This window comes from Oncorhynchus nerka, linkage group LG14 (genome assembly GCF_034236695.1).
Source record: "Oncorhynchus nerka isolate Pitt River linkage group LG14, Oner_Uvic_2.0, whole genome shotgun sequence".
NCBI lineage: Eukaryota > Metazoa > Chordata > Actinopteri > Salmoniformes > Salmonidae > Oncorhynchus > Oncorhynchus nerka.
Genome location: NC_088409.1, coordinates 31,633,098 through 31,652,480, shown reverse-complemented (window position 1 = coordinate 31,652,480; position 19,383 = coordinate 31,633,098). Strand labels below are relative to the sequence as shown.

The 19,383-nt window shown below is 47.9% G+C and overlaps 1 protein-coding gene across 5 annotated transcripts in view; it reads right to left on the bottom strand.

Moving 5' to 3' along the window:
* Positions 1–400: 400 nt before the first annotated feature.
* Positions 401–19,383, bottom strand: part of LOC115102532 (dual specificity tyrosine-phosphorylation-regulated kinase 1B-like) — a 99,726-nt gene continuing 80,743 nt past the window's right edge. For 2 of the 5 annotated variants that reach the window (XM_065027992.1, XM_065027987.1), the window contains exons 2-11: positions 13,658–13,803; positions 11,408–11,527; positions 10,469–10,657; positions 8,194–8,341; positions 7,421–7,707; positions 6,005–6,151; positions 5,757–5,918; positions 4,200–4,518; positions 3,370–3,473; positions 401–3,225 (exon numbers count right to left, since the gene is read on the bottom strand). In XM_065027992.1, coding sequence (XP_064884064.1) covers positions 2,473–3,225; positions 3,370–3,473; positions 4,200–4,518; positions 5,757–5,918; positions 6,005–6,151; positions 7,421–7,707; positions 8,194–8,341; positions 10,469–10,657; positions 11,408–11,527; positions 13,658–13,720 — 2,292 coding nt within the window. In that variant the 5' untranslated portion in view covers positions 13,721–13,803 and the 3' untranslated portion in view covers positions 401–2,472. The remainder of the gene's footprint in view (positions 3,226–3,369; positions 3,474–4,199; positions 4,519–5,756; positions 5,919–6,004; positions 6,152–7,420; positions 7,708–8,193; positions 8,342–10,468; positions 10,658–11,407; positions 11,528–13,657; positions 13,804–19,383) is intronic. The other 3 variants (XM_065027989.1, XM_065027990.1, XM_065027991.1) reach the window with 3 other exon arrangements.

The window sequence follows — 19,383 nt, the reverse complement described above, 5'->3', positions numbered from 1 at the left end:
TTTAACAGCTAGGGCCATAGAGTAGGCCTTCAGGGTAACAATAACCTGTCTTTAACACTTCCAGTAGCACGTGTTCATCAATCGTCACCTCTAGGAAGACACTTGTTCAAATACAGTGGAGACACGGTGTTCTCAGTGTACCCATTTGATTGTAAACCACTAATCAATGTATCTAGCTATAATGCTATGTTTACACTTACACTTTACTCAGAGCTGCCTGCTACTGTATATTGGCAACAATAAAATATTGTCACAAGAGTGCAAGACTATCCAATTGACGAGACTGATTCCTAATAAGTTAATTAGTAGCAACACCAACTTTGTGGTTCTTCATAGACATCATCCCCACCACACCCAACCAACACCAGTTACTCAAGTACAAAAAAATGAATGAAATAACTTGAGGTCAAACGCAAATCTCAGATTTATTATGCCATGTCAGTGATCACTTAGCTTGCCACATCAACAGTTTGCCTTTGTGGTAGGCCTGCTACTGTATGCACATGCTCAGATGAGGGTCTGTCGACTGAAAGCTGAAAAAAGCAGAAAGCTGTGATTTGCATTTGACCTTTGTGTGCAAAAGTATACTCTTTATTCTTATATATCCAACTTTATTCTTACCCAGTTTCCCCCATTCAGGCCCCGCCCAGTGGCTGACTTAAACTAAGTCAGTGTTTTAATACCACCTTTAACTGTTACATTTAGTCAATGCCCAACTTTCACCAGCAGGAAGAAGGCAACCAAACAAAAAACAGAAAACAGGTTAATTTTTACCTTTTCTTTTTCTTGTTAAATAGTAATAAATACATGAGATGCAGTGGTTTATTTTTTCAATTTTTTCTGAAGCAGGAGGGTTAAAAAGTTTCATTTTTATTTATTTATCTGTCTGTCTGTTTGTTTTCTTTAGCAGCAATCCGAACATGGTTGAAAGTGTAGATAGCAGCCGAGAGAGAAGTAGTTCACTTTTTTTTTGACTTGATGGCAAACAGCACTCACAGAGTGTCGTGAAGGAGGGAGGGAAGGGGAGAACAAAAGACAGGAGAAAGAAAAGAGGCCAGAGAAGTCAGAGTCACGGGGGCTGTAGGGGTAAGGAGGGCATGAAAGTGTCCCCTCATAAGTATGTACTCCTCCCTCCTGCTATATATTGCCCCCCTCCCCCCTCTCTTCCAACAGAAAAATGGGGCAGAGGAGAAGAGAGCGAGACAGAGAGAGCGAGCAAGATTTGGCTTAGCATATCCAGTTACTCCAACCCAAAATGTGTTACATTTCTGTAGTTTATGGTCCAAATCAAAATGGAGTAAGAAAAGACAGAGAGAAAGACAGAGAAAGAGGGTGAAAGAGTCTGGTTAGATGTTGAAGTAGAAGGCAGACTAATTTTTGTTTTTAAACAACAGGGAAGCATTTTGGTTTTCCTTGTGGCAAAATGTTTTGTTGTTTTTCATTCTTGAATCACTTCCTCCTTTTGTGTAGAAGTTCTGTTCCCCCTCTCCTCTTGAAAGCGTCTCACTTCGTCAAATGTTTCAGCCTCCTCATCGTATAGTTTCTCACTGTGTGGTGACTACGGTTTTTGTCATTTGCTTCATTTCATTTCTATGATCTGTTTCGTAGTTTCAGATATATAAGCCAGTGTCAAGCCAAAGAAGATTGAAAAAAAAAAAAAATGTAACAAAAGTGTGTGTGTGTTTCGGGGGTGAGATATACTGAACTGAAAAACTAACTAAAAAGACCCTAGTTTGTTTGTTTCTCTGCACAAGTGTTTACTGTCCATCAGCGGGGGAAAAACCTGTATGAATTCAAATGAATAAATAAACCACCTCTCAATTTAGCGCTCTTCCGATCTCCCCGCTTACCCTTCTCCTCATGTAGTGATGTTTAATAAATAAAACATGTACAATTAAACCTAGACTTCAGAAAAACTAAACAAAAACAAAGAAAATAAAAAAGATTGAAAAAAATAGCATAAGGGTACTCTCTCGTGCCTCCCTCTTCTTAACCAACAATTACCACTTTTCAAACCATTCATTTACCTTTGCGGTCTTCATTCCAAAAAACAACCCAAACAACAAAGATCTCGCTGCAAACCTTTCCTTAAATCACATAAAATCAAATAATATAATATTAATAACAATAAAAACAAACTTATCTGAAACTTTCCATTCCAACTACTGAGCCCCATTTCTTTCCTTCAACAAAAGAAAAACAAAGAAACTGAAAAAAGGATAAAAATGGTTTCAAAGCCTTCCCTCTCTTACTCTCCCTCTCTTACTCTCCCTCTCTTACTCTCCCTCGACCTTCTCCCATGCAAAACAAAACAAAACTCCTTTGATATTTCACAAGTTTGTCTCTGTAACTCTGTATGTGTGGCCGTATTTGTTTCAAACTCAAGTGTGTATAATGTATATGTATGCGTGTTGAAATTGTAATGTTGTCGTTGTTAAAATTGTATGGCTTTTGGAATTTGTTCAAGATTTATCAAGAGTTGGCCGCGTTCTGACCACCGCCTCCTCCACTGCCGCACACACCCATCATGGTGGACTCCTCAGAGTCCGGCCTCCCCCCACCACCCCCTACTCCCCTGGGTGGGGGTCCCCCGGTGAGCATCCCGCCCCCGACCACGCTACCCTGGGGAGGGTTGTTATTGTTGTTACTTCCCGGGTAACATGGGGGGATGTATCCAAGCCCGGAGGCAGCGACCAAGCTGTCCTGAGAGGCTGGGGGCTGAGCCAACTGTTGCTGGGAGCCGGCGGGGGGCGGCTGGGGGGCCATGACCGTCCTAGTCCGAAAGGCAGAGAGGCCCAGGTGGAGGTTGGAGGAGCCGTACTGGCTGGAGTCCAAGCTGGATGGGGGCGGCATGATGGAAGACTGACCCAGATGGTGGTGGTGTGTGAGGCTGAGCTCGATGCTGTCTGGCATCTGTGGGGAGGAGATGGGCATCAGGGGCTGGCCCTGTGAAGCCTGGCCCTGGGGCTGGTTCCCCTGCCCAGTCTGCCGCAGGCCCCGCCCGTTGCCGTGGTGACTGCCGTAGATGGGGTGCGGGTGATGTGGTTCCATCATGCCCCCGACGCCACCGCCTCCCAGGAAGTGGCGCGAGTGCTGGGTGGCCGCCGGCTTGTGCAGCAGCAGCTGGGGGTATGGGGGGTCGCCAACGCTACTGCCGCTGTTGGACAGGGGACCCATGCCCCCCTCTCCACCCGGCCAGAGGCGTAGCTGCTGCTGAGATGGAGCCTTGGCAGTGGGCGGGAAGAGAGGTCATCGTTAGAAACAGAGAACGCAGCATCTACAGTACATCATGTATAAAGGAAGAACATGTTGTTCCATGTGATGAGATCTGAGACATCAGAGTGAGGTCAGATTTAAACCTCTGCTCACCTGTGGACTCTGCATCTCATAGTCTGAGTGAGTAACTGCACTGTTGTAGTACCGGTTACTGTACCGGTAATTCCGGTTGTCATTGGAAGAACCGCTAGATCCACCTAGACAGAGGGAGTAGGGGAGGAGAGACGGAGTAGGGGAGGAGAGACGGAGTAGGGGAGTAGGGGAGGAGAAGGGGAAAAGACACTCGGTCAATCAGAATACACAATAGTTGTGTTACGTCATCATACTGACAGTCCATCACTGCTGGGACCATAACCTGTTGCTGAGCTGCTGAACATGGTGTTGTAGCTAAGATGACTAGCTGTTGCCATGGTGAATGGGAGCTGTAGCTGTGGCAGAGGCCGCTGAGGCTGAGCTGTTGCTATGGTGATGGTGTGCTGCAGGCTGTAGGGACTGAGCTGCGGCTGAAGTGACTAGGAGCTTGTTTCTATGGAGACTGTGTAGCTGTTGCAGAGAGCGAGGGGCTGTAGGGGCTGGCTGAGATGTAACATTGAACCACCATCACTATGACGCAGTAGACTGCAGTGTTCCCCTGAAGACTATGTAGGTGGGAGGGATCTCCCAGACAAGATCCTTTACAGTACTGTACTAACCAACATGGCCTCAACGGACTTTGAATAGCTCTCAATCTAAGGAATCTTGGTGTTTTTCACAAACATAGGAGATAATTATCTGGGGGGAAACACTGCAGTAGGAATATGGGATCAAATAGGCTGCCAATGCTTAGTTTGCTCTATTGAGGTTTGACCTCTGCAGTGGTTTCTGCTAGATGTTTCCCCATGCAGTGGACTGTGACTTATGGTAAGGGTATACTGTATACTAACTGCTGTGTCCCGTACCGGAGCTGGAGACGGAGCTGGTGGTGGAGGTGGAGTGGCTGTGGTCCATGGCCGGGCTGGTGGAGGTGGAACTGCTGGTGTTGGTGCCCTCGTCCGTCGTCTTCTTGAAGAAGTTGTGCTGCAGCGCATAGAAGGGCGTGATGCGTGTCTTGGGGTCATAGTCCAGCATGCGCAGGATCAGGTCCTTGAACTTCAGGTAATCGCAGGGAGCATGCCCCTGCTCTCCGCCCCGCCTCCCGCCAGGACCCCCGGTCTCCACCCCCAGGATCTCATGGAGCCGCCGCGTCGCAGGAGGCTTGTACTCCTGAAGAGGGGGATAGAGGGAGTGAGGGAAGGGGGAGAACAGAGAATATGGATGTGGGGAGGTGCAGAGAAACACTTGAGTTCTCATTTTCTTCGAGGCAGTTTTAGTGACTTTGAGTTATTATTATGGTTGAATTTCACACATGCATATTGTTATGACGGTGAAATGGTTGATGGTCAGTAGAATGCATATTATGAATGGATAGACTCACTATTAGGCCTACATTATTCACATAACACCAAGCTGGAATGAAGCTGGAATGTTGAAACCAACATGTATCCTTACATGGTCTCCGGTCTAAAGACCATCAGTTCCTAGTCCTACAACTAACAATACGTTTTCTTATCCTGCACTATATCATTCACTTAAACCCTAATCATCTAGTGAAAATACATGCCAACACCCATAGGTGTAAACCCGTGCTCACACACCCACACAGGTGTGCCTGCCTCTGGGGTGAGATGGCTGATCCCCCACCATCTCCAATCCCTTTTGGACAAAGTTAATTAACCTCTGATCCAAACCTTTCTCCCCCTCTTTCTCTCACCTCCAACGTAACCCAGGCCTCTCCCTTTCTTCAACCTCCAGCTTCCACCAGCCTCCGCTGCTCCTTCACCTCATCCCTCTCTTATTAAGGGCTATGTAATGCTTCTGATACACACAATAATGGAACGATAAGGACCCCCTTTTTAAACGATTAGGGAAAGTTTATGACGAGGGGTTTTACAGTTTAGATGATGATGACTGGAGAGGAAGATGCTGAGGACTCAGATCTCCTTCCTAAGAGTGGGAGTTTAGGTTGTAAAGGAGAAAAGGGGGAAAATACCGCTTCTGCACAAACTACTTTCCAAAATCAAGCTAACCCTCCTCTACCTCGGTTTTCTACCCATCTCTCTTTATCTACGGGTAAATGGTTAATACAAGTAGGAAGTTCGTAGAGATGTTACCTCTAACCTCTGACACTAGGGTCAAATTCTTTCCATCCCCCTAGTAGTTAAGTTTAGGTTTGGAGGCAAGGTAATCTGATCCAAGATTTATGGGGTGACAGGAGAACTTGAACCTACTGCGTTGTGAGTGACAGGAGAACTTGAACCTACTGCGTTGTGAGTGACAGGAGAACTTGAACCTACTGCGTTGTGAGTGACAGGAGAACTTGAACCTACTGCATTGTGAGTGACAGGAGAGATGTAGTTCGGAGATGAGATGAGAAGATTAGGTAAGAGCAGAGTTTTACTCACGGAGGCCGAGGGGTAAAGTACCTTCTTTATGTCCTTGTTCTTCTTGACGGTCCACAGACCGTCGGACAGCTTGTCAAAGTACTTCCGTGCTTTGGGAGCCTGATCCAGCATGTGGTTGGGAGGGACCCCCAGCACCTCCACGATCTTATTCATCTGATCCACCTGGAGAGAGAGAAACAACAGGACAGGACAGGTCAGGGAGAGATTCGGCATCGACACCCAATGCTGTGTGTGTTCTCACAACCTACCTCGTTGGAGCCGCTGAAGAGGGGTTCTCCCGTGTGCATCTCCACCAGGATGCAGCCCAGGGACCACATGTCAATGGCCAGGTCGTAGGGCATGCCCAGCAACACCTCCGGAGATCTGTAGAACCGACTCTGGATGTACTGGTAGATCTGTGGTGGAGGAGAGGATGGAGGGACAGAATGAGGTGATGTAAGAAACAAAAAGAGGTGGAGAGGGAGAGAAGGTAGGTAGAAAGGGCGAGAGGACAGAGGGATGGACAGGTAGGGGTGAAGTAAAGAAATAAAATATATGACCAAAGAAGAGAGCGAGATATAAAGACGAGGGTAGAAAATGTGATGACAAAAGATAGAGGTATTAGCTCCAGTATGTTGGTCACAGCAGAACAGAGCTGTGGCCCTTTAATAACATTTCTAATCTAAATTAGAGCACACTCACTGGTGGAGTGAGACAGGATGGTGGTGGAAGTGGTGCAGTGACACCGTTTGTCCACACGGGGGCAGGCCAAGCTGAGTAGAAATATCTAAACTGGGTGCAGCAGAGCCGCTGGGATTCTATACTTGAGCACTGTAGTGAGGCCCATTTCCTCATCTTCCCAAGAGTCCTCAAAGACGTGCTGTGAATGCCAGTTCCTATTCAACCTGGCAACGGCCTCCCTCCATAGCTTCCCTCTCCATGTCTATTTACCCTCTGCAGAAAACTGAGCTCATTCTCTTTTGAAAAGGAGAGAAGGAATCATCATCTGTGGGCTATTCTGTCCCTCATCCATCCATCCGTCTCCCCCACCCTTCTCTTCTCCCTCATCCATCCATCCGTCTCCCCACCCTTCTCTTCTCCCTCTTCCTGAGATATCCAGAGGCATTAGCAGACAAATAATACAATGTTTTAGAAAAGGTTCAAATACAATGAACATTTATCTGGTTTAAAAAATGCTGTCTCTTATTAATTCTACCTCTACCATTTCCTCCCTTCCCCGGCGTCTCTCTCGGTCTATCCCCCCAACAGCTCCCTCCTCTCTCCCTGCTCCAATTTTCTTCTCTACCCAACCTCCCCCCCAGCATCTAGAGGGGGTATAGCGTGCATTAAGGTCCTACTATATAAACCACAGTCGACTGCTGATGTATGCATTGGTTTAAGTTGATCTTAAATATATAACACACAGGAGCATGCAGATATAGCCAGAACCATTCACAAAGGATCCATTGGGAGTGGTGAACTGCAATGCACTGATTTCAGGAGTGGACTGTGTATATTGATGTGCTTGGTAAGGTGTAGTCCTCCCTCCCCTTGCTTCTCCCTCTCTCCTAGCCCAATGGTGTTCTTTCCTCAACGCCCCTCCCCTGACCCCCACCCAGCACATGGATTGGGTTCATTATGGTCTTCTATATCTTTGTGCTTGGTTAGTCAGCTAGTCTCCTCACCCTCTGGCCTAGTTGACAGGAGCTGCCGAAGTCAACAATCTTGATGGCGCTGCGCTTGGGGTTGCACAGCAAGATGTTCTCGGGCTTGAGGTCGCAGTGGATGATGCTGAGCTCGGGCGTGGCCAGGAACAGCAGCGCCGTGCACAGCTGCTGGGCAAACTTTCTGGTCAGGTTGAGAGAGACGCCGCGGAAGTTGGTGTTGCGCAGGAGGTCGTACAGGTTGTAGGAGAGAAGCTCGAACACCAGGCACAGGTGGTTCCGGAACATGAAGTGCCTCTTCAGGTGGACTAGAGGGGGAGAGGAGGGAAGAGGGGGGAGGTTAGTAGGGGAAGCGGCATATTGCAGTAACCTATCTGGGTGCTCTGCTCTACATGGGTAGTGGTTGAGGTGACTTCCAGAGTGACAGTGTGCCCTTGGAGTGGAGAGCAAGGTGCTTTGACCACATGGAAAACAGCTCGGCCATATAAACGCCATCTATTATTATATTATTGTGTGTCAATCACCTCGCTCAGCGCTATAGGAGCTTAGTGAGGTAGAGGTGATTCTGTGACAGGTTTATCATTGCGAAGGCTACTGGATTGATATGTATGTAGCATGAAATTTATACATATGAGAAGTAGGGCATTGGTCTATATTTCAATTGAGATGTTAAATGTGGAGCAGATTGCATGTGACGTCAAAGAGGCACAGTATGAACTCATTTTAGTAGATGGTATACAATGCAATAGTGTTAGATCATAAGTGGGGGCTTAAGGCAGAGTGTGTGTCCTCACCTATGTAGTACTTCATCTCTGTGTCGTGTTTGTTCATGAGCTCCAGCAGTCGCAGCTCTATCTGGGCCTGGTTCAGGAAGGCTTTCTTGTTCTTGATGATCTTGATGGCCACCCACTCCTGCTCGTGGTGGTCATAGGCTTTCACCACCTGCGGGATGCAAAAGGTCACAGGTCAGACAGGCAGCCATGTTGTTTGTAGTATATGCAGGTGGTAGGGGCCAAGGGAAAGCTCCTTCACCAAACAAAATACAGTCATTATCCCTCTCCTCTTTCCTCTGGCCCACAAGAGCAATGTCCCGTTTATTCTCCACACGTCTGTAGACATACTTCATTCACCCCATGCAACTCTTCACCTTAAACTTTGGAAGTGTTTCTCCTCTCTTTTCTTCCATCCTCTTCTTTCTCCCTCCTCCCCCTGACCTATCCTCCCCACCCCTGACCTATCCTACCCTATCCTCCCCCACCCCCTGACCTATCCTCCCCCACCCCCTGACCTATCCTCCACCTAACCCTTGACCTATCCTACCCCTACCCCCTGACCTATCCTCCCCTAACCCTTGACCTATCCTCCCCTACCCCCTGACCTATCCTCCCCCACCCCCTGACCTATCCTCCCCTACCCCTGACCTATCCTCCCCCTAACCCTTGACCTATCCTCCCCTACCCTGACCTATCCTCCCCACCCCTGACCTATCCTCCCCCACCCCTGACCTATCCTCCCCTACCCCTGACCTATCCTCCCCCACCCCCTGACCTATCCTCCCCCTAACCCTTGACCTATCCTACCCTATCCTCCCCACCCCCTGACCTATCCTCCCCCACCCCTGACCTATCCTCCCCCACCCCCTGACCTATCCTCCCCACCCCTGACCTATCTCCCCTAACCCTTGACCTATCCTCCCCTACCCCCTGACCTATCCTCCCCTACCCCTGACCTATCCTCCCCCACCCCCTGACCTATCCTCCCCTAACCCTTGACCTATCCTACCCTATCCTCCCCCACCCCCTGACCTATCCTCCCCCTAAACCTTGACCTTGACCTATCCTACCCTATCCTCCCCCACCCCCCCACCCCTGACCTATCCTCCCCTACCCTCTGACCTATCCTCCCCCACCCCCTGACCTATCCTCCCCCCTAACCCTTGACCGATCCTACCCTATCCTCCCCCACCCCCTGACCTATCCTCCCCCACCCCTGACCTATCCTCCCCCCCTAACCCTTGACCTATCCTACCCTATCCTCCCCCACCCCCCTGACCTATCCTCCCCTACCCCTGACCTATCCTACCCTATCCTCCCCCACCCCCTGACCTATCCTTCCCCGACCTATCCTCCCTCTAACTATCCTTCCCCCTACCCCCTGACCTACCCTCCCCCTACGACCTATCCCCCCTACCCTACCCCCCCTGACCTATCCCCCTACCTATTCTTCCCCTACCCCGACCTATCCCCCCCTACCCCCTATCCTTCCCCCTACCTATCCTCCCCCTACCTATCCTTCCCCTACCGCCTGACCTATCCACCCCTTACCCTATCCACCCCCCTACCCCCCTGACCTATCCTTCCCCTGACCTATCCTTCCCCCTGACCTATCCTCCCCTACCCTATCCTTCCCCTACCTATCCTCCCCTACCTATCCTTCCCCTGACCGCCCCCCTCAACCTATCCACCCCTTACCCTATCCACCCCCTACCCCCTGACCTATCCTTCCCCCCCTACCCTATCCTTCCCCCTACCTATCCTCCCCCTACCTATCCTTCCCCATCCACCCCTTACCCTATCCACCCCTACCCCCTGATCTATCCTTCCTTCCCCCTACCTATCCTCCCTCTAACTATCCTTCCCCCTACCCCTGACCTACCTTCCCCGACCTCCCCCTCAACCTATCCCCCCTACCCCTGACCTACCTTGACCTATCCCCCCCCCTACCTATCCTCCCCCTACCCCCGACATATTCTTCCCCTACCCCGACCTATCCCCCCTACCCTATCCTTCCCCCTACCTATCCTCCCCCTACCTATCCTTCCCCTACCTATCCTTCCCCTACCGCCTGACCTATCCACCCCTTACCCCCTGACCTATCCTTCCCCTGACCTATCCTCCCCCCACCCTCTGACCTATCCTCCCCCTATCCTCACCCGTACCCCATGACCTATCCTCCCCTCTATCCTCACCTATACCATCTCTCCACTGACCTGTCCTCCCCTATACAGTCTGTTCCCCATGTCCACTGACCTGTCCTCCCCTATACCGTCTGTCCCCCATGTCCACTGACCTGCCCGAAGGAGCCCTTGCCGATGAGCGAGTCAATCTCGTAGCGGTCCAGCCACTTCTCCCCGTTCTTGACGATGTAGTCGTAGTTGTCGTCGTCGTAGCCATCGTTGTACACCTTCCGCTCCTTCTTAGTGCTCGAGTCCTCCGGGGGCACCTGCTGGGCACGCCGCTTCTTCTTCGTGTAGTACACCTGGACACAGAGGAGAGGAGATGGAGAGAGAGATGGAGAGAGGAAGGCCGGGCGGGAAAAGAGAAAGAGGGGTAAATCACTGATATTTCTCATTTTGCCACACTACTGTTTGGCTAGATTTCGGAGGACCAAACCAATGATGAAACTGATATCCTTCACTTGTACATCAGTTTATGCTAATGCAGTTATATATACCTAGGGTTGAAAAACGGATAACTTTCCAACTGGGATTTCTGGAAAACCAGGGACATTTGGGAAAGCAACCAGAATCTAATGTTTATACCAGGGGCGTAAAACAAATTTTGCCCTGGAGGCCTCATTCGGGCTTCATCGAGGTCCGGAGGGTGGCACTGAAAATTGGTTATACTTCCTCGCTGTCAATATTTGCAAAAAAATGTCTGATGTTCCCTAACCTGCTAGCTTTCATTTTGGTGCTAAGTTAGCTGGACAGTCAAGAAACTGTATGAATGTAAGTCCATTATCAATTCTAGACAGTTTTGATTATTTTGTTTTAGTTATTTAGTCATTTGAAAGTATATTGAAAGCCTCCCCCAACATAAATAATAAAAAACAATAAACACAAATAAAAACATTTTTATTTTACTCAAACCACCCGTGAGCCGGATTGGACCCTCGCGGGCCGGATCCCAGCAGGTAACCTGTGAGGTGACGTTTCCTGGAGATTATGACTCCTGCAGCAGCAGAGTCCTGTAGGACCTGATGGCTGGCTGACACACACACTCCACTCACCTCATTGATGTGCTTGTAAGTCTTGATCAGATCGACAGAGAGTTTTCTCAGCGGGGCGCTGGCGGGATCTCTAAAACTTGGGGGGATCCTCCTCTGCAGTATGGTCGCATCAGACAGCACCTGGAGGGGACAGGTGGTGAGGGGAGCCCCAAAACTGTCCAAGACATCCCTGCAGTATTCTAACTAGCGGTTATAAGAACTAAAGTAAGTAAAGGTCACTATACAATATGAGTGGAAGGAGTAATTTCCAATGAAATAACTGGGCATGTTTGAGTTAACCTATGTATACAGGCAACACTGTTGCTTAGCGACAGAACAATCTATCAGTGATGGTGGTTGTAGTTGCTTGTCAATAGAGTACAGTACCAGTCAAAATTTTAGAACACTCATTCAAGGGTTATTCTTTATTTTTTTTACTATTTTCTACATTGTAGAATAATGGTGAAGACATCAGAACTATGAAAAAACACATACGGAATCATGTAACCAAAAAAAGTGTCCAGGAAATCAAAATGTATTTTATATTTGAGATTCTTCGATGTAACCACCCTTTGCCATGATGACAGCTTTGCACACTCTTGGCATTCTCTCAACCAGCTTCATGAGTTAGTCACATGGAATGCATTTTAATAAGGCACATCTGTTAATTAATTGAAAGTTAATTTGTGGAATTTCCTTCATTCTTTAATGAGTTTGAGCCAATCAGTTGTGTTGTGACAAGGTAGGGGTGGTATACAGAAGATAGCCCTATTTGGTAAAAGTCCATATCATGGCAAGATCAGCTCAAATAAGCAAAGAGAAACAACAGTCCACCATTACTTTAAGACATGAAGGTCAGTCAATGTGGAACATTTAAAGAACTTTGAAAGTTTCTTCAAGTGCAGTTGCAAAAACCATCAAACGCTATGATGGAACTGTCTCCCATGAGGACCACCACAGGAAAGGAAGCCCCAGAGTTACCCCTGCTGCAGAGGATAAGTTCATTAGAGTTACCAGCCTCAGATTGCAGCCCAAATAAATGCTACACAGAGTTCAAGTAACAGACAGATCTCAACATCAACTGTCCAGAGTAGACTGCGTGAATCAGGCCTTCATGGTCGAATTGCTGCACCACTACTAAAGGACACCAATAAGAAGAACTTTGCTTGGGCCAAGAAACACGAGTAATGGACATTAGACCAGTGGAAATCTGTCTTTTGGTCTGATGAGTCCAAATTTTAGATTTTTGGTGCCAACTGCCGTGTCTTTGTGAGACTCAGAGTAGATGAACGGATGACCCCTGCATGTGTGGTTCCGCCAGTGAAGCATGGAGGAGGTGGTGTGATGGTGCTTTGCTGGTGACACTGTTGGTGATTTATTTAGAATTCAAGGCACACTTAACCAGCATGTCTACCACAGCATTCTTCAGTGATACGCCATCCCATCTGGTTTGGGCTTAGTGGAACTATCATTTGTTTTTCAACAGGACAATGACCCAAAACTCACCTCCTGGCTGCGTAAGGGTTATTTGACCAAGAAGGAGAGTGAGGGTGCTGCATCAGATGACCTGGCCACCACAATCATCCGACCTCAACCCAATTGAGATGGTTTGGGATGAGTTGGACCGCAGAGTGAGGGAAAAGAAGCCAACAAGTGATCAGCATTCCTCATTAATCTGGTTGAGAGAATGCCAAGTGTGCAAAGCTGTCATTAAAGCAAAGGGTGGCTACTTTGAAGAATCTCAAATATATTTGGATTTGTTTTTAACACTTTTTTGGTTATTACATGATTCCATATGTGTTATTTCATAGTTTTGATGTCTTTTGATGTCCACTGTTATTCTGCAATGTTGAAAATAGTAAAAAATAAAGAAAAACCCTTGAATGAGTAGGCGTGTCCAAAATTTTGACTGGTACTGTACATGATACTGACGTGTTTGAGGTTGTGGATGTATAGTACAATCCAACAGGTTGGTCAGCCTATCATTATGTCCATTCAGTATGTGATGCTAATACCTACGTTCACGTGATGAGTTGTGGGTGTGTATAGCGTCAGTATAAGGGTGTGTGTGTATAGCGCCAGGTTGTGTGTGTGTGTGTGTGTGTGTATATAGCGTCAGGTTGTGTGTGTATAGCATCAGGGTGTGTGGTGTGTGTATAGCATCAGGGTGTGTGTGTGTATAGCGTCAGTATAAGGTCAGTTCCTAAACAGAGTATTATTCTAAACAGAGCATTAGAGGAGTGTCCTGTGAGGGCGTTAGCCGCTGGGTACCTGCTGCTGTTCAGCCATGGAGTGGATGTTGCTGAAGGAGGGGTGGCTGTGCTGGCTCGACATGGTTGGCTCAGCGGGGGAGAAGCCCAAGGCGGCAGGCTGGCAGAGGGTAGAGGAGGGGGGCTTGCATCCTGAGCTGCTTCCACCTTCACAGGACAGACGTTGAGATGGAGGGAAGGGGGAGAAAGGATGAGAGAGGGGAGATGATTTTAGAAAAAAATAAATCGACATGAAGCTTCCTAACTCATCATACATACACTGGCACTGCCATGGGTGTGGGCACGAGCACTGCACTGCAGAGGAAAAGCACACATGTGCTCTCTCACACACCCTTCTTGGCTGTTCTTTGAAGTCACACACATACACCCTATCAAGGATGTAGAGCAAGAGGGTGGGGTGGCTACTTAGTAGGGTACCACTCCACAGGGCCATTTAGCTCCCTGCCAGAAAGACCACACAAATAATGGTGGAGTGAAATATCTCTATGCAAGAGGGTGTCCTGTTTCAGTAGAAAAAGCATTAGCGCAGGTCAACCTGACAAACCCGGTGTGTCTGTGAGTCTGTGTGAGTGTGTGTGTGACATAGAGAAAGATATGAGACCTTTGTGGAGGTCAGTAGTCCACATTGTCACACCTCAAAACCAGGAGGGTATTTCCAAGCAGAACTCTTTCGCTCCAACTCCTGTTTTTATATGAAAAGGAGGTGGCTTCTCACAAGATATAGAAGATGGAACTTAACCCAACCATTTTTGTTGCTGAATGTTGTGAGCACTAAAATCTTCTGATTCCATCAAGGTAGCTAGCAAAGATGGACAACGTGGGTTAGAGCTTCAATGGGACAAACCACTGTGTGACAAAACTGTTGCATCATCCTTCCAAAGAAAATGACTAGTCACTGTTTAGTGTGCTGCTTCGCTTCGTCATTAAGTTCCACCAGACTGTTTGTTCTGTCAGAATCCCAGGTTCAACTTGACTGAGATTTTCTGCAGTCTTGAGACTTTGCTTTGCCTGCAGTTTGACTGCAGTCGAGCTAAAATCATGGCTGGGACACAGCAGGCTTGGTAAGAGCAGTCGAGGGTGGTATTGACAGTGCTACACGCTCAAGCCTGATTTCTACCAAAGCCAAGACACAGCAGTTTGGGCCGCTGGCTCCTGGGTAAACCTTGGCCTCTGCAGAATGTTGAACTCACTCACTTAGCTAGAGGTGGGCTGGTCGCTTGTACAAAAACCAAAAACATCCGCCAGTGGCTCAGCAAACCAGCCTGGAAACTCATTCCACTGGCATTCAACATAAAATGAGTCAGACCACGCTTTGACCTAGTTGTGGACGTAGAAGGTTTACAACAATATGTTCATCCTGGTTGTTCTAAGTTAAAGTTTGAATCAAATTTAAGTTCAGACCAGGGTTTCCGTTAGCCTGTAATAGACTGCTTTTTAGCCAATAAAAAAAATAAAGAAAAGCTGGTGAATAAAATTGGTGCCGGCCAAAACATTGCAAAATAATGCTTTTTAGCCTATTCATTGATGGAAATACACTTGACTGGTCATGCTTATTGGTCTATTAGGTTCATTTGCATAATTCTGTGGAATTAAATTGGCGCATATACAGTACATTCGTTATGTATCATATTTACCACACGTACAGCATACAAATACAGAGCGGAAAATCTGAAAACATACTTAATTGTTGGAAACATCAACGTTTTACTACCTATGAGGCATGTCTTACCTTGCCTCAAAGTAGCCTGGCCAAAATTAGACCATATTCCAGGGAATTATTTTAAATCAACTTTTCTTACACTGTCCAGTAGCCAAAGGCACAATACTAGTCACATTTGCAACCCGTGCTAGTTGTTGCATATTAGATTTCCCTCTTTCTTAAATTTCAAACAGATTTTTCCATCTGTCACATGAAACCACTCGTATGTGCTTTACGCTTTTGCTAACGGTCTTTCCTGCGAATTGCATTATGGAATGAACATTTGCGTGTAGCCTACTACCATGTGCGCTTTGCTGCGCTTATAATGTGAAATAATATTTTATCAACATTTGAAGCTAAATGTTCTGATCGGTTGCATCAGACTCGTTTTCATGTAGCCTAAGTCTACTGGTTGTATGAATTTGGGATATATCGTTCCACAACTGTCCCAGAGTCTGTTTGGAATGGGCCATTTCTTTCTCGACAAGCTGACTGATAAACTTTTCCACCATGGGGATAGTAGATTGACAGGCTAGTGATGTTGCTGTTCGGTACTCTTCTTGTTCTTGTTAGAATAACTGCACGTTTACTTTTCCAACGTCTTCAAAGTGCACGTCAGAATTCAGTAAGAAGGACGCGCATCGTTGCATCCTCGACTTGCATGTTCTGTTAATACGAATGACCATCATGTAAAATGTGATTTCTGTCATTCTGAGGACTGTGGGTGGACTCCCTGATCAGGTTACGCACCCAATACATGTGGGTCCGGTAAATCTCTCAACTGTCTGGTCAATTAAAAATGCTGCTGGTCAAATGTCAAGACAGGGAAATGATGTCCCTTAACTTATACAGTCTGTCCGTCCCCAACTCTGTTCTTCCCTCCAGATGTGAGGAAGATTAAACAGAGTACATGGTGCTCCAATGACCTTATACCGCTGAACAGTACCAACAGCATGTCCGGTTCAACGGTTTGGTTACTTTTAGTGCAAACCCTTTCAACACATCTTATGGTGCAATGTCCTAAGTTGCTAATGAAGATCTCAACCACTGTGCTTAGAGTCCTGCAAAACCAACACATTAATTGCACGTCTCCAGTAAAGTGCAGAAAAAAAATCATATGAAAAGGGGTTAATGAAATTGATGAGATATTTCACAGCCAATGCTTTTATCACTGGATTTTAAAGTGACGAGTAACGGGGGTGAAATGTATCAACGACACATTACAACTTGAAATAGCCCGCCGGTCAATGGGCGTAGTTTAAACAAAGTGCAAAACAGCACGTCTGAGCACCATCAATCCTGAGGGGTGACTGCACGCATTCCCTCCTATTATAGGATGAGTCCCAACACCGACATCCGGAGCGGGCTGAGAAGGAAGGAGGAAACATTACATACGTGACTCATCTCAAACTGCTTTCTGTCTCGGCACAGATACAGAGAGAAAGAAAGAAACACACAGACACAAATATTTAGAATATTTCTTATTGTTGTTGAATTGTCAAGAAGGAACCTGCAAGTAAACACTTCGTTGAACAGTGTATGCTATGTGTATCCTGTACATACGACTAATAAAACCTCAAACACACACAGTATGTTTATATGTACACTAATAATTCAATATTAAACTGATTATGTCAGTAGGCAGATCATTTACTGAGCAATCTTTTTCATTATTAGGACATGTGAACAGCGACATTCCAGAGGTGTCTTTGATCTGCACATGTGCTAGCACCAGCAGGGCGAGCCTCCCTCTGTAGCCCGAGTGAAGTCTGTTTTAGAAGTCCTTTTCACATACAAACTTTGTCCGAATTCAGAATGAAAAATGCTCGCTGTGGTAGAACATTTATTTCCAGGAAGCCTGACCTCAGATGTGTCCATGTAAACAGGATTATTAGGGAAATTCTTCTTCTTGCAAAGCATGTAAACGTTTTAATCAAACTATTATATTAATCTGACTATCCACAATCATTTGCATTATTGTGAGCAGGTAACCACACACCAGACCTGTATCCAGAGCTTACAGTGTTACAGTTAATCAGCCTTTCAGATCAATACGACCATGTTCTACAGCAAAGACTGTTTAATACATCTCCATCAGCATTGGCCATGCATTGTGAGAGGTTAACAAGCCCAGCTTTAAAATGGTCAACTAAAATGGTCAACAGCTGCACCTGCAATGTTGTGGTTTTATGCTACAGTAATGACTGTAGATGCACTGGGATCAGAATTCCAAAGCAGTAGAAAACCAGTCTACAAAAAAACAGAAGATTCAGAACGCATGGAAACTGCTGTTGTTATGAGAGGCCTTGTTCTGCCCTGGCCTCAGTTGGGAGGGATATGACGATAGTTATGAGGGCTATCTGCCGAGCACTGAGAAATGTCACACTGTGCCTTTAAATGCTGAAGTGAACACATTGAGAACTTCCTGAGTGTGACACCCCCTTCCTCTCTAGCTGCTCATTGGCTGCTAGTATCCAAGGGCTGGACGGCGAGGTCTCTATAAATAAACCTGGTAGCTTGTGCTGTATCAGCAACCCTTCCCACAATGCCACTCTCGCCCTCCCTCTTCCTCCTCTATTTCGCTCTGCATGTTACCTCTCTCTCCCAGTCTCTCTCGCTCTCTCAGTCTCTCTCGCTCTCTGTCTCCCAGTCTCTCTCGCTCTCTGTCTCCCAGTCTCTCTCGCTCTCTGTCTCCCAGTCTCTCTCGCTCTCTGTCTCCCAGTCTCTATCCCAGTCTCTCTCGCTCTTTCAGTCTCCCAGTCTCTCTCGCTCTCTCGCTCTCCCAGTCTCTCTCGCTCTCCCAGTCTCTCTCGCTCTCCCAGTCTCTCTCGCTCTCCCAGTCTACCAGTCTCTATCCCAGTCTCTCTGTCTCCCAGTCTCTCTCGCTCTCTGTCTCCCAGTCTCTCTCGCTCCCAGTCTCTCTCGCTCTCTGTCTCCCAGTCTCTCTCGCTCTCTGTCTCCCAGTCTCTCTCGCTCTCTGTCTCCCAGTCTCTCTCGCTCTCTGTCTCCCAGTCTCTCTCGCTCTCCCAGTCTCTCTCGCTCTCCCAGTCTCTCTCGCTCTCCCAGTCTCTCTCGCTCTCCCAGTCTCTCTCTCTCTGTCTCCCAGTCTCTCTCGCTCTCCTCCCAGTCTCTCTCGCTCTCCCAGTCTCTCTCGCTCTCTGTCTCCCAGTCTCTCTCGCTCTCCCAGTCTCTCTCGCTCTCCCAGTCTCTCTCGCTCTCCCAGTCTCTCTCAGTCTCTCTCGCTCTCCCAGTCTCTCTCGCTCTCCCAGTCTCTCTCGCTCTCTGTCTCCCAGTCTCTCTCGCTCTCCCAGTCCCAGCTCTCTCTCTCGCTCTCCCAGCCTCTCTCGCTCTCCCAGCCTCTCTCGCACTCCCAGCCTCTCTCCATCTCCCAGCCTCTCTCCATCTCCCAGCCTCTCTCCATCTCCCAGCCTCTCTCGCTCTCCCATCCTCTCTCGCTCTCCCAGCCTCTCTCGCTCTCCCATCCTCTCTCGCTCTCCCAGCCTCTCTCGCTCTCCCAGTCTCTCTCGCTCTCCCAGTCTCTCTCGCTCTCCCAGTCTCTCTCGCTCTCCCAGTCTCTCTCGCTCTCCCAGTCTCTCTCGCTCTCCCAGTCTCTCTCGCTCTCCCAGTCTCTCTCTCGCTCTCCCAGTCTCTCTCGCTCTCTCAGTCTCCCAGTCTCTCTCGCTCTGTCTCCCAGTCTCTCTCGCTCTGTCTCTCTCGCTCTCAGTCTCCCAGTCTCTCTCGCTCTTAGTCTCTCTCGCTCTCAGTCTCTCTCGCTCTCAGTCTCTCTCAGTCTCTCTCGCTCTCAGTCTCCCAGTCTCTCTCAGTCTCCCAGTCTCTCTCGCTCTCAGTCTCACAGTCTCTCTCGCTCCCAGTCTCTCTCGCTCTCAGTCTCCCAGTCTCTCTCGCTCTCAGTCTCCCAGTCTCTCTCGCTCTCAGTCTCCCAGTCTCTCTCGCTCTCAGTCTCCCAGTCTCTCTCGCTCTCAGTCTCGCTCTCAGTCTCCCAGTCTCTCTCGCTCTCAGTCTCCCAG